This window comes from Carassius auratus, chromosome 25 (assembly GCF_003368295.1).
Source record: "Carassius auratus strain Wakin chromosome 25, ASM336829v1, whole genome shotgun sequence".
NCBI lineage: Eukaryota > Metazoa > Chordata > Actinopteri > Cypriniformes > Cyprinidae > Carassius > Carassius auratus.
The window spans coordinates 13,432,294-13,447,651 of NC_039267.1; the positions used below are offsets into that span (position 1 = coordinate 13,432,294).

The 15,358-nt window shown below is 39.4% G+C and overlaps 1 protein-coding gene across 3 annotated transcripts in view; it reads right to left on the reverse strand.

The window, feature by feature from the left end:
* The window catches only part of cib2 (calcium and integrin binding family member 2), a 30,642-nt gene that overhangs the window by 6,592 nt on the left and 8,692 nt on the right, over positions 1-15,358 (reverse strand). For 2 of the 3 annotated variants that reach the window (XM_026202765.1, XM_026202763.1), the window contains exon 2: positions 14,539-14,573. Coding sequence is in view for 2 of the 3 variants with exons in the window: in XM_026202763.1 (XP_026058548.1) it covers positions 14,539-14,573 (35 nt within the window). In the remaining variant the exon portion in view is untranslated. Of the gene's footprint in view, positions 1-1,516; positions 2,321-14,538; positions 14,574-15,358 lie in introns of those variants that run through there. The other variant, XM_026202764.1, reaches the window with a different exon arrangement.

Consider the following 15,358-nt stretch of genomic DNA (forward strand, 5'->3'; position numbering starts at 1 on the left):
CAAAAAGGAGAATGACACAAAATGGCTCATCTGAAATGTATAAGAGAAGACCAGAGTCCTGAGTGATGGTATTTTAAATGTACTTATTTACTGAAAAAAAAAAAAGATTTATATAATATTTTAGTATAATTTTATAGTTTTTGATAATATTTTGAACTAGATTTTTTTTTCTTTGTAATTTTGTCGAGTGTTTTTGTCATTTTAATAGTTTGCAGCTTCTATTATTTTATGTATTAGTTTTTGTTACTTTAGTACTTCAAGTAAAAATAGAAATGCCATCTTGTCAAATAGTTGAATTTTTATTTTTTATTTTATATATTTTATTTCAGTTAACATTTATTTCATTTAAAGTTACATTTTTATTAGGTTTTAGTTTTAGTTAACTACTTTATCCCTGGTCAAATAACAAGTTAAGATGAAATATTTGACAAGGAATTATGATCTGTTAACACAAAAAAAAATAAAAAAAATAAAAAAACACAAGCAAACAAACAAACAAACAAACAAAAAAAAAACAAATGAAAAGGAAAAACAAAGAAACAACAATAGAAAATATTTATATTTTGTTTTGTGATGAAATGACAAAAAACATAACAAAAATAAAACAGACCATTTATTGTTTTGTTTCTCTGTAGATGCAATGACAGCAAAAATAAATAAACAAATAAATAAAAATAGATAAATAAAATAAAAAACTAATGCAAAAGGTAAGCTGACAAGTTAAAAGCTACATTTTCTGAAACTCAATTGTTAATTACACCAACTCATAAGTAAGCACTCAGTATAAGAGGAATTATAAATGCTCTTGAATAAGCAGGCAAATTTCACAAGGCTGCTTTGTCTATTTGTTCTGCACAAAGAGTTTTGGAAGCTTGCCAGCAAACGTGAACTGATGACTCATTCTGAGCAGGGCAACAAGACAGAGGGAAGTGGACACTGTAATAGGCCTTTGCAGCTGTAATAAAATAAATAAATAAATAAATAAATAAATAAAAACTTGCACAGAGATAATAGCAGATGTTCAGTAAAAATCAGGACCACAGGGGCACAGGACGATATAGAAAATTGGATGAAGCTTTGTGTAGGAAAGAAAACATTTTTCAGCCTTTTTGTTTACTACAGACCAAGCAAAACGAAAACAAAGTAGAAACAAAAAAAGCATGTTCAGCAAAAATCTAAAACAAACAAACCATTAAACAAAACAAGATAATATCACAGTATACTGCTACAAAAAACAAAATCAAAATGTAATTTTTAAGTAAAACAAAGTGACCTATTGCAAGAAAAAAAAAACATATCCCCATCCTTGACTGTAAAAAAAAAAAAGTTTCATACCGTACTATCCTGTACTAAACCACAATGAGGTGATTAAACATGCGAATAGTGATGGATTAAGTTTGCAGACTAATAAAAAACATGATAAAATGTTTTCAGAAAAAAAAAATAACATTGCTAGGCATATTATTAGCTGAGGCTGTGGAAGTATTTCTAGGATTGACGATTGTACAGTACATACTGTATCATGAAACTGCTGTAGTTACAAGAAAAGAAACAAATCTCATGTTGCACCACAGGCGTCCAATCAGGATGCAAGGAAATACATAAGCCAATTCATAACGATTGCTGATAACCCTACGCTAACCTTGTATAACAGCTTGGTGGATTGTGCTTGTGTGTGTGGGGAACAGTAGAAACGGAGTGTTTTATGAAGGTGATAAAGTACAAGACTCCATTAGGTTTGCCAGTGATTGTCCATTTTGTTTCTCATGCTCCCCTGGCCCTGTTATCAAAACTAATCTCAGTGTCATTGCAGAGGGACAATCCATCCACATGAATCAAACCGGCTGACGCATCTTATGTTAGAGCTGGAAGTACTTACAAAACACTAGATGACAGCTTGGAACTATAGAAATGAAAAACAGCATCCCTGAACGAGCCATCGGAAGTAGGAGTTCTTATGCAAATAAGGTTTGGAAGCTGTTTGACAGAACAAAACTCAAGTGGTAGACATAATTCAGGTAAGCTGTGCATTATACACTTGAGTGCACCATAAAGAAAGTACATGATTGAAACCGCAAATAAGAGGAGCGATTCATGCTGTTTCTTTTCTAAACCATCAGATTTTACAATTTTGTTGGGTGAACAATAAAACAGCCCAAAATTCCCATAAACTTAGACTGAAGGAAAAACTCCTATACTAATAGAATGCAACCAACTAGCAACTACCTTAGCAACACTAACTATTCAAAACATACATAATATGCTAAAACACTCTAGACACCTCAGCAACCACATGACATCACATCTAAACATTCAAAACACATTAGTAACCACATAGCAACACACCTAAACAATCAGAACACCAAAGCAATGACATAGCATAAGACATCTCAGCAACAACACAGAAACTTAAACCATTCCGAATATTTAGCAACCAGATAGCAACACTCTGAGCCATTTAGAACACCTTAAAAACCACATACGGACGCGCTAAAACACCCAGCACACCATAGATCCCTCATACGGACGCGCTAAAACACCCAGCACACCTTAGATCCCGCATACGGACGCGCTAAAACACCCAGCACACCTTAGATCCTGCATACGGACGCGCTAAAACACCCAGCACACCTTAGATCCTGCATACGGACGTGCTAAAACACCCAGCACACCTTAGACACTGTATACGGACGCGCTAAAACACCCAGCACAACTTAGACATCGCATATGGACGTGCTAAAACACCCAGCACACCTTAGACACTGCATACTGACGCACTAAAACACCCAGCACAACTTAGACATTGCATACGGACACGCTAAAACACCCAGCACACCATAGATCCCGCATACGGACGCGCTAAAACACCCAGCACACCATAGATCCTGCATACGGACGCGCTAAAACACCCAGCACACCTTAGACATTGCATACGGAAGCACTAAAACACCCAGCACAACTTAGACACCGCATATGGACGCGCTAAAACACCCAGCACACCATAGATCCCTCATACGGACGCGCTAAAACACCCAGCACACCTTAGATCCCGCATATGGACGCGCTAAAACACCCAGCACACCTTAGATCCTGCATACGGACGCGCTAAAACACCCAGCACACCTTAGACATTGCATACGGACGCACTAAAACACCCAGCACAACTTAGACATTGCATACGGACACGCTAAAACACCCAGCTCACCATAGATCCCGCATACGGACATGCTAAAACACCCAGCACACCAAAGATCCCGCATACGGACGTGCTAAAACACCCAGCACACCATAGATCCCGCATACGGACGCGCTAAAACACCCAGCACACCTTAGATCCTGCATACGGACGCGCTAAAACACCCAGCACACCATAGATCCCGCATACGGACGCGCTAAAACACCCAGCACACCTTAGATCCTGCATACGGATGCGCTAAAACACCCAGCACACCATAGATCCCGCATACGGACGCGCTAAAACACCCAGCACACCTTAGACATTGCATACGGACGCACTAAAACACCCAGCACACCATAGATCCCGCATACGGACGCACTAAAACACCCAGCACACCATAGATCCCGCATACGGACGTGCTAAAACACCCAGCACACCATAGATCCCGCATACGGACGCACTAAAACACCCAGCACACCTTAGACACCGCATACGGACGCGCTAAAACACCCAGCACACCATAGATCCCGCATACGGATGCACTAAAACACCCAGCACACCTTAGATCCTGCATACGGACACGCTAAAACACCCAGCACACCTTAGACACTGCATACGGACGCACTAAAACACCCAGCACAACTTAGACACCGCATATGGACGCGCTAAAACACCCAGCACACCTTAGACACTGCATACGGATGCACTAAAACACCCAGCACAACTTAGACACTGCATACGGACACGCTAAAACACCCAGCACACCATAGATCCCGCATATGGACGCGCTAAAACACCCAGCACACCTTAGACACTGCATACGGACGCGCTAAAACACCCAGCACACCATAGATCCCGCATATGGACGCGCTAAAACACCCAGCACACCTTAGACACCGCATACGGACGCGCTAAAACACCCAGCACAACTTAGATCCCGCATACGGACGCGCTAAAACACCCAGCACACCATAGATCCCGCATACGGACGCGCTAAAACACCCAGCACACCTTAGACACTGCATACGGACGCGCTAAAACACCCAGCACACCATAGATCCCGCATATGGACGCGCTAAAACACCCAGCACACCTTAGACACCGCATACGGACGCGCTAAAACACCCAGCACACCTTAGATCCTGCATACGGACGCGCTAAAACACCCAGCACACCATAGATCCCGCATACGGACGCGCTAAAACACCCAGCACACCTTAGATCCCGCATACGGACGCGCTAAAACACCCAGCACACCTTAGACACCGCATACGGACGCGCTAAAACACCCAGCACACCTTAGATCCTGCATACGGACGCGCTAAAACACCCAGCACACCATAGATCCCGCATACGGACGCGCTAAAACACCCAGCACACCTTAGATCCTGCATACGGACGCGCTAAAACACCCAGCACACCATAGATCCTGCATACGGACGCGCTAAAACACCCAGCACACCTTAGACATTGCATACGGAAGCACTAAAACACCCAGCACAACTTAGACACCGCATATGGACGCGCTAAAACACCCAGCACACCATAGATCCTGCATACGGACGCGCTAAAACACCCAGCACACCTTAGACATTGCATACGGAAGCACTAAAACACCCAGCACAACTTAGACACCGCATATGGACGCGCTAAAACACCCAGCACACCATAGATCCCTCATACGGACGCGCTAAAACACCCAGCACACCTTAGATCCCGCATACGGACGCGCTAAAACACCCAGCACACCTTAGATCCTGCATACGGACGCGCTAAAACACCCAGAACACCTTAGATCCTGCATACGGACGCGCTAAAACACCCAGCACACCTTAGACACCACATACGGAGGCGCTAAAACACCCAGCACAACTTAGACACCGCATATGGACGTGCTAAAACACCCAGCACAACTTAGACACCGCATATGGACGCGCTAAAACACCCAGCACACCATAGATCCCGCATATGGACGCGCTAAAACACCCAGCACAGCTTAGACACCGCATATGGAGGAGCTAAAACACCCAGCACACCTTAGACACTGCATACGGATGCGCTAACCACCCAGCACACCTTAGATCCCGCATACGGATTCACTGAACAACCCAACACACCTTAGACACCACATACTGTACGGATGCGCTAAAACTCCCAGCACACCTTAGATCTTGCATACAACACGCTAAAACACCCAGAACCCCATAGATCTTGCATACGAACACCCTAAGACACCCAGCACACCTTAAATACCACATACGGATGTGCTGAACCACCCAGCACACTTTAGACACCACATACGGACGCGCTTAACCACCCAGCACACCTTAGATCCCGCAAACGGACGCACTGAACAACCCAGCACACCTTAGACACCACATATGGACGCGCTACCGACCTCATACGGACGCGCATACAGACGCGCTGAAACACCCAGCCCACCTTAGATCCCGCATACGGACGCCCTGAACAACCCAGCACACCTTAGATCCCGCATACGGATTCACTGAACAACCCAACACACCTTAGACACCACATACGGACACGCTACCGACCTCATACGGACGCGCATACGGACGCGCTGAAACACCCAGCCCACCTTATATACCACATACAGATGCACTAAAACACCCAGAACTCCTTAGTGCTCACACAACAACACTTAAAACATTCTAAATATATTAGCAACCACACAGCAACATGTTTAACCACTCAAAACAGTGACATGTCAATGCCATAGCAACCACCCACAGCACTCTAGCTGTTGCACAAGTAAGCGCTATAAGCACCAACAATCCTGTTCAGATAAATGATGCATTATTAGAGAAAGGTATAATATTTTATTTAACTTGACCAGCAGTAGTAGCTCTACTATGGTATCCAGAGACCAATCAAGCTAATTTTTATGTGGAATATTTTGAAGTTTATTTCAAAGCATCCCAGTGCATTAAAGCACCCAGTGAATGGGTAATGGAAGCAGAGGGTTGAAAAGCTCTCTGGGGACATAAGATAAAAGCCAGTAATGGTTCATTGCTGAAGAATAAGCAGAGCCTATAATGGCCATTAGAAAGTAATGCATTAAACATCTCATTAACCCCTTTCATGGACGCAGCCTCTATGTTATGCTTCAGCCCATTTAATAACAATGAAACACATACATGAGAAGTCAACACAGATACTGTGCATCAAGAGAATTCATTGTATTTTCTCTGATTGCAGTTTAGAAGGGCAATGACATGTCAGTACCTCGGCTATGTGTGATAGTGATCAGGTCACTTGATATGTTGATATGACAGGAGAATGTTTCTTCACCTATGGGCTCCTACACATCACGGTGAGGCTTATTCGCTTTCACAGGAAAGTCCATGACCCATCATGAGTCACCAAGAGACCGTAGGATGGGTTTCATTATGATAACTGAGGCCACAATAGTTTCATGCACAAACAATACCAACTAGCACCGACCAACAGGAAGATTTTCACCAGCTGCTCATGTGATCTCAGCGAAATAACCTTAGAGAAGGAATTCTGGGTAATATCAAAAGGGATTTTTCATTACCAGGGAACATTAGAGGTTCTGAAACACTGAAAAAGCCCATTATTAAGATACCATAAGTTAACTTTAAACTGTCACTTCTGGCCAAATTCCAAGTGTTCCTGTAGCTCAATTGGTAGAGCACTGCGCTATCAAGCGCAAGGTTGGGGGTTTGATTCCCCGGGAACACATGATATGTAAAAATTGATAGCCTGAATGTACTGTAAGTCGCTTTGGATAAAAGTGTCTGCTAAATGCATAAATTTAATTTAATTCCAGAGTCCACAATCCATAATCACCAGTGAAAATCACTGTAAATTTATTGTATTTAAAATGATTGTATAATTTTAAATGTTGGATACAGTTCAAGAGATTGTAACATGTTAACTGTTAATGTTGTTAATAGTTTATATAACATACAGAACCTAATAGGTCTCAAAAGAAAAACAACAACATGAGATTTGCAATCAACAAGTAACCAAATGTCTCCTATTTATGAATATCCACCTTTTGATTCTTATTCATCTTATTCTGTATAGGTTTTTTAAAGCCTGCAACGCAGATGTTTTTAAAGACTGCATTATAGAAGAGCATCCCCATAAACGTCTATCAGAATGGTAATAAAATCTCATTTAACTGTCACTACGTCCACAACAGGGTCCTCGGACAAACATGGCCAAGAAAACAGCAGTAAATCATTTGTACATGATGCAGTGCAGCATCCTGAATCATATCTTATTATGCTTTCAAGCTTTACACACCACAGCAATCATCATGAGGGGTCATCGGCCAATCTATCAATCTCACATCATACATAACACCCAAAAACGGCCACAGGATTGAATAAAATACACTCAAAGTTGAAGTGAGAGCGAGGTATTTATCGCAGCCAAACAGTTTGGTAAGAGATGGTGATGATACTGGAATAGAACAAGGAACGCATTTGGTAACATAGAAGGAACATCGAGAGAAAAACTGAGGTAAGGCCAAGTGGCATTGAGTTGCTGATGATTAAAGAAAACCCATATTTCCCATTATCAGTATGTCATAGATAGTAATGTAAACATCAAAAAACTGATACTTTTTTAAACCAGCTCCATAAAATCTAAAGGTTGAGTCATGAGTGAGAAACACAGCAAAGTAGGAAGATACCTACTGAATTTCCTATGACAGACAGAAAATGTAAGACATATATACAGCACTGGAAATGTCCTGGCTGTGAGTCAGACTGGGGGAAGTACACTAGTTACAGCTCAGCCAATCAGAGCCTGTGGTTGGGCTTCTGTATTACCGTAATTGGGTCGTTTGACTGTAAAGTGACACTACCCCTTTCTCCTGTATCTGTTTTTAATTTCTTAAAGTAGACACTTGATCTTCAAACGACAGCGATTAACAGCGTATCCTGAAACCCGAGAGCAATACGTCAATCCTATTAAAACAGAAAGCAGGCAATTTGTTTTATTTATACCTAATGCACATATGGAATGGACAACAGCCAGGTCGAATAACAAGCAAAAGCTTTATTTCTTTATGTTATCATGGAGAGGAATGAACCAGACATGATGTGACACTTTGCAAATATGTGCTTAATCAAGGGATAGGGTTCCAGGTCTTTCGTAAGGTTTGGAAAGCGATCCCACACTGTGAGAGAAATGCAGGTTACAGTGTTTACACAGAAAGTCAAAATACATTCTAGAAACATCTTAGGAACACAAAGATTGTTTTAAAGGATTTATCATTTAACATTAAGAACCAGTAGCAGCAATGCAATTCAGATCTTGTTAGTGTTTGTAGGTATTTCAATGAATTCTTGAATTATCGTGTTCATACATTTTCAAACAATCATCACACCCTACTAAGAGATAGATTTAGAGGTTAAGATTCTAATTTAATTGTTATATAAATCATACATAAAAGGGACATATTTACTACCAGTCCTTTGGCGTTAAAATACAAACCCGATTCCAAAATAATAGGGACACTGTACAAATTGTGAGTAAAAAAGGAATGGAATAATTTACAAATTTCATAAACTGATATTTTATTCTCAATATAATATAGAAAACATATCCAATTTTGAAAGTGAGACATTTTGAAATGTCATGCCAAATATTGGCTCATTTTGGATTTCATGAGAGCTACACATTCCAAAAAAGTTGGGACAAGTTGCAATAAGAGGCCGGGAAAGTTAAATGTACATACAATGAACAGTGGCAGTGTCTCTCAGAAGTCAAGATCGGCAGAGGATCACCAATTCCCCCAATGCTGCGGTGAAAAATAGTGGAGCAATATCAGAAAGGAGTTTCTCAGAGAAAAATTGCAAAGAGTTTGAAGTTATCATCTACAGTGCATAATATCATCCAAAGATTCAGAGAATCTGGAACAAACTCTGTGTGTAAGGGTCAAGGTCGGAAACCCATACTAGATGCCCATGATCTTCAGGCCCTTAGACGGCACTGCATCACATACAGGAATGCAACTGTAATGGAAATCACAACATGGGCAAAGGAATACTTCCAGAAAACATTGTCGGTGAACACAATCCATCATGCCATTCGCTGTTGCTGGCTAAAACTCTATAGGTCAAAAAAGAAGCCATATCTAAACATGTTCCAGAAGTGCAGCCGTTTTCTCTGAGCCAAGGCTCATTTAAAATGGACTGTGGCAAAGTGAAAACTGTTCTGTGGTCAGACGAATCAAAATTTGAAGTTCTTTTGGGAAAACTGGGACTCCATGTCATCCGGACTAAAGAGGACAAGGACAACCCAATTTGTTATCAGCGCTCAGTTCAGAAGCCTGCATCTCTGATGGTGTGGGGATGCATGAGTGTGTGTGGCATGGGCAGCTTACACATCTGGAAAGGCACCATCAATGCTGAAAGGTATATCCAAGTTCTAGAACAACATATGCTCCCATCCAGACGTCGTCTCTTTCAGGGAAGACCTTGCATTTTTCAACATGACAATCCCAGACCACATACTGCATCAATTACAACATCATGGCTGTGTAGATTAAGAAGGATCCGGGTACTGAAATGGCCAGACAGCAGTCCAGATCTATCACCCATAGAAAACATTTGGCAAATCATAAAGAGGAAGATGCGACAAAGAAGACCTACTGTAAGACAGTTGAGCAGCTAGACTTCTGTATTAGACAAGAACGGGACCATTCCTATTCCTAAATTTGAGCAACTTGTCTCCTCAGTCCCCAGACGTGTGCAGACTGTTATAAAAAGAAGAGGGGATGCCACACAGTGGTAAATATGGTTTTGTCCCAACTTTTTTGAGATGTGTTGATGCCATGAAATTTCAAATCAACTTATTTTTCAGTTAAAATTATACATTTTCTCAGTTTAAACATTTGATATGTCATCTATGTTGTTTTCTGAATAAAATATTGTAATGTGAAACTTCCCTATAATTGCATTCTATTTTTATTCACAATTTGTACAGTGTCCCAACTTTTTTTTGGAATCGGGTTTGTAGTACTGTCAGGATTTACTAAAGACGCGCTGTGAAGAATTAGCGCTGGACATTTATCTGACCTCACTAAATATGCATTTGTAGGAGTTTCCCTTTCAGATGCAAAATTTAATTTTGAGTATTATAATCAATCACGCAATGCGAATTACTTATGTTTGCGCACGTCAAATTACTGGTATTTGTGCCCATTATTTAACGCCCCAAAAAAAGCATGTCTTAAGGCAGCCGGTAATTTGTGCTGCTTTTTGTAGATTGCGCTGGTCATTATTGTATTGATCTGGATGGGTCTGCATTCTTTAAAGGGGACCTATTATGCCTATTATGGAATTGTGCTTTAATGCTAATTTGTCCGGTTTAGTAAAGCTGGCCCTGTAAATCTGTAAATCATGTTAATATGTTGAAATTTAACATATTGAGAGTCCAATATACAAAAATGTACATGTGATGTCACTTTATGTACATATAGCTATAAAAATAAAGAGATCTCTGTGGTTGTGTTGTGTGTGTATAATGCACAAAGCCGCACTGGATGCTAGATAAAAGCACCACTGCAAGGATTCTTAGTAGCTGTAACTAATGGCTGGCCTGCTTGAGTCAATAACTGTGACTGAGCCTATTTGTGTTTACAGAGCTACTAAAGAAAAAAGTAAATACAAAAAAAAAAGAACCAGAAAAGAGTCTGAATGCAGGATAAACAAATCTCAGGTAATTTAACTCTAATAATTACCTCAGGGTCACAAGACGCTGGAAAAGTGGAATAAAAACAAAACTTGAACGCCACATTTTAAGAACAATGTTCAGTGCAAGATACTGCAAAAGAAGCGAGATCTAAGCGCAATGGATAAACTCATCCATCTAGTGCATGTTTACATATAAAAACAATGGAAATGAGAAGCAGTGGAAGACAAAAATGTGTTTAGTGTGAACAGCCTATAACTGTAATTCAGATCTACAGTTGCTTTATGATGAATAATTCCATTAGATACAACATCAGCCTCCATGGTGACATAAAACTCGGCTCATAAACAACACAATTAGCCTATTTAACAGTAAAGTTGAAAAATATTAGATTTGATTAATTCACATTTTAACTACAGTGTGTGTACTCACTAAAGTCGCTGTGCAGTGAAGCATTTAATCTACTGTTTAACTATCCTGTTGCCATTGTTTACTTTATTTATATGCTAAATAATTATGATTAGATAATATTTAACAATATAAACAAAGATGTATATGTGCTATAAATTATTTGAATCAAAAACTAACAGAACTTACAAGCTATGTACAGAAAACTCTGGTTTTGGAGGGCAGCCACATTGTCTAATTGAGGCTGGCAGAGAAATTGAATGATGGACTCTAGTTTTAGTCTGAAGCTCATGCTGATTAACTGTATGAACAATCCTTTCTGATTGAAAGCCGATTAGTACAGCTACACTGAGCACTGCTGCATTGGGCCAACAGAACAGTGTTATATATGTATATACCAACAGCTTACAACTGAGGCAATGCCGTGTTGGTGGCTAAAGACAATTACACGCTTTGTTGCTTGCTGCATGGCCTGTCAGGGAGAGATTCTGATAGAGCCACAAAAAAGCAAAAAAGGAATCACATTCTTGCAGACAGAGCTAGGCTGTAAATCTCGGCTGGATGGGATGTAATCTCTCTCTCCCTTGTTTAGCAGGATGAATGATTCTAGCCTAAGAACACATGCTTCTGATTAAAAAATGCTTCCTGTGGGGTGGATTGTTGGTAGAAGGTAGGATTTAATATGCTAATAATCAAAGATATAATTTGAGATTAGAAAAAAAAAGAAAAGGTAAATTTAATTAAAAATTATTTTACCAAATATATGTTCTATATATTTTTATGCTTGCTATCACAGTAGGAGCGTTTACATTACAGATTTCCGTGGAACTTTTTGCGAAATTGTATAAATGTCGATAAAAAAGATTGCAAAATTGTGCAGTTTTCATTAACCGATGTTATGCGACTACAATGCAATTTCTTCCTCTTGCGATAAGTCAGGGTGACAGATGTTGGTAGGTTTACGTACATAATGGCCATATATGGAAGTTTTAATTTGCGATATGTGGAAGTTTTTGCGAAACAATTTTCAATTTGCAGAATTCGAAGGGCAACAGTCAGAAATGCAGCTACAGTTTTCTTAGCTACATGCAAATGTCAAACAGCTGGAATCAATCGTGAGCCGAATATTGAAAAATATCAATAAAATGTTCAATTTAATAAAAAATTGGAATAACACACTGTTTGCCATTCATATTTTGTCTATATGTTATTAAATAATGAAAACTAGCAATAACAAGTTCAGTCTTATTAAAAATCTCATTAAGATCCCAATGTTAGCATGCTACACATGTTAATGGTATGCCACCACATGCTAATTCAAACAGTTGAAATCATTTGTGATTTGCTGCCTCTGTAGAGTTTTCCAAATGACAAAAGTTTAAAGACATTTGGACTAAAACATACTTTTATATAATGTATATTTGATTTATATTTTTATTAAATACTGAAAAGTTAAATGGGGGGGTGAAATGCTCGTTTTCACTCAATATCCTATTAATCTTGAGTACCTATAGAGTAGTACTGCATCCTTCATAACTCCAAAAAGTCTTTAGTTTTATTATATTCATAAGAGAAAGATAGTCTGTACCGATTTTTCCCGGAAAAACATGAGCGGCTGGAGGCGTGACGTGTGGGCGGAGCTAAAGAATCACGAGCGCCAGTAGGCTTTTGCGTTGAGAGCGTTTTGAAGCTGTGACACCGCGAGGACAAAACCAACCAAAACAAACCACGGCTTACAGTCAGATGCAGCCGTTTATTTATGATCCAGAATCAGATCCAGAGGCTGAAATTTAACAAGAGCAGCAGCAGCGACGTCTCTATGTGGTATGTACTGATACTGTATATATTTGCTTAGCGGTTTTGGAAAATGAATAAGTTCCACTTTATGTCGTCTTTTTTTTTATTTTATTTTTTTTAAGCTGAACATGTGGAAAGTGCAGTTTGATGACAACATCTCATGTTGTTTACTTGATGTGCTTACGCGCAGGTAGCTAAGTTAAGAACACAGAGCTATTTGCAGCAGTTTTACTCACCGCCTGCGGTTCCAACACACGATCGTGACCCTTTTTCGTTGGGACTGCTTTATCCTTAAGAAATAAACGATGTGCAAATCCGGCGTCAAACTGGGCCTTGTTTGTAAAACAAGCATCTTCGAAATGCAGGGAACAAAGAAAAACACTTGCACAACTCCATTGATGCTCTGTAAAAATAAACTCCATCCACTGGTCCCTTAATGCTGTTTCTCTTTTGGTAATCTGTGCAGGGTTGTCTTGCCCTGGCAACCAAAAACACACTTCTTTTGTGACATTTCGTGACGCTCTCGCTCTGATCAGTGAAGTCTGTTGTGCTCTCAGTGCTCTGCTATACGGGAGCGGCAAACCGGAAACGTACAACTTAATTTTTGAAATTTTGTCCATGTTTAGCATGGGAATCCAACTCTTTAACAGTGTAAAAAACTCAGTATGCATGAAATAGCATTCCACCCCACTTTAAATTTGGCAATTTTAGACACTGTTAGCTAATCTCATGTGTTTTACATTAATTTATTTAAAGTGACACACAGAGTTGATGCCTACATAGAGCATTCCAAATGACAAAGCAAAGTCGAGAAAAAAAAGTGGAATTCTAAAGTTGTACCCAATATTTGTCTTGCTGTTGATGTAAAGTTATGAGGTTCCTTAAAGGGCATCAGTTCATGCAAAGCAGGTTTAGGAACAGAGCTTTGGATTTTGAGTTTAGGAATCAGCTGGTCCTATATTTCCATAAATGGTGGCTCACATAAATGACAACTCCCATAAAAAGAACCTTTATAATGGTCAGGTTCTCTTTATTAGATCTCAGGTCTCATCAGAGCAAGCGTATGAATTTCACTCAACAAATGGTGCACAGCCTGTGAATGGAATACTAATGAAGCCAGTGGACTGTTAAATGCAGACTGGTCTGTATGAATGAGCATAGATGAATATCACTGGAGCAGAACTGCTGACAGGGGAAAAATGAGTTGTATGAATGGGGCGAGAGAGATTTATAGATATTTGACATGGTTGGTAAGAGCCAGTGGAGTGCAGTGGAGTAGAATGAACTGGTAGAGCATGCATTACCATAACACAAATGATGCAAAAGAGAGAGTTCACTTAAAAATTCTGCCCACAATGATCATGAAAGGGTTTTCGTATTTATATTAGACTTTTTGAAAACAAATTACACTGAGTTATTAACAAAATGAATCAGACAATGCCAAAAAGGTTTATACTCACCGAAGAATTTCCTTGCGGGTAAAGAAGGTGCAGTCCTAAGAAAAAAAAAGATAAAAAAAGTAACATTATTTTTAAATTTTCAGTACCATTCAAAAGTTTTGATTTTTAAAACTTTTTGTAAAAACTCTTATTGTCACCAATGCTGCATTTATTTGATCGAAAATACAATAAAACCAGTAATATTATTAAATATTACAAAAAACTGTATATTTTAGTATATTTAAAACTTGCTGCTCAGAAAAATTTTCTTAATTTTAATGTTGAAAGCAGTTGTGCTGTTTTTTTAGGGTTCTTTGATAACTAGCAAATTCAAAGCAACACCATTTATTTGAAATAAATAATTTTAAATCTTTACTGTCACTTTTGATTAAATTACAGCATCCCTGTCGAATATAAGTATTAATTTACTATCATTAAATTCCCCAAACTTATAAAGGTAGTGTATAGCACCTTTGAGGTACACTATTTTCAATAATAAAAGCATATCAGATAACGTGTCGATAAGCCAAAGCATGTGCTTTGATACGTTAAACAACAGTTTTGCATTTACACTGCATGACTGCACGTGGATCAACACCTGAGCTCCTTGTCCGCTTTTTCAACACCTTTTTGTATTAGCACACAATGCCTCTAAGGTTTCACAGTGTTTGATAAGTGTTACCCATCACAAAAAAACAACACGCCAAATGAGGCCTGGCAATATGACCGCAGGGAACGACAACAGCTGTCGCCCACTGTAGCAAGAAACACCTAAAAACCCATTAGAAGACTCTTCCCAGATCTCTGGCTCTTTTCTTACTTTACCGCACTCACTGTAGTC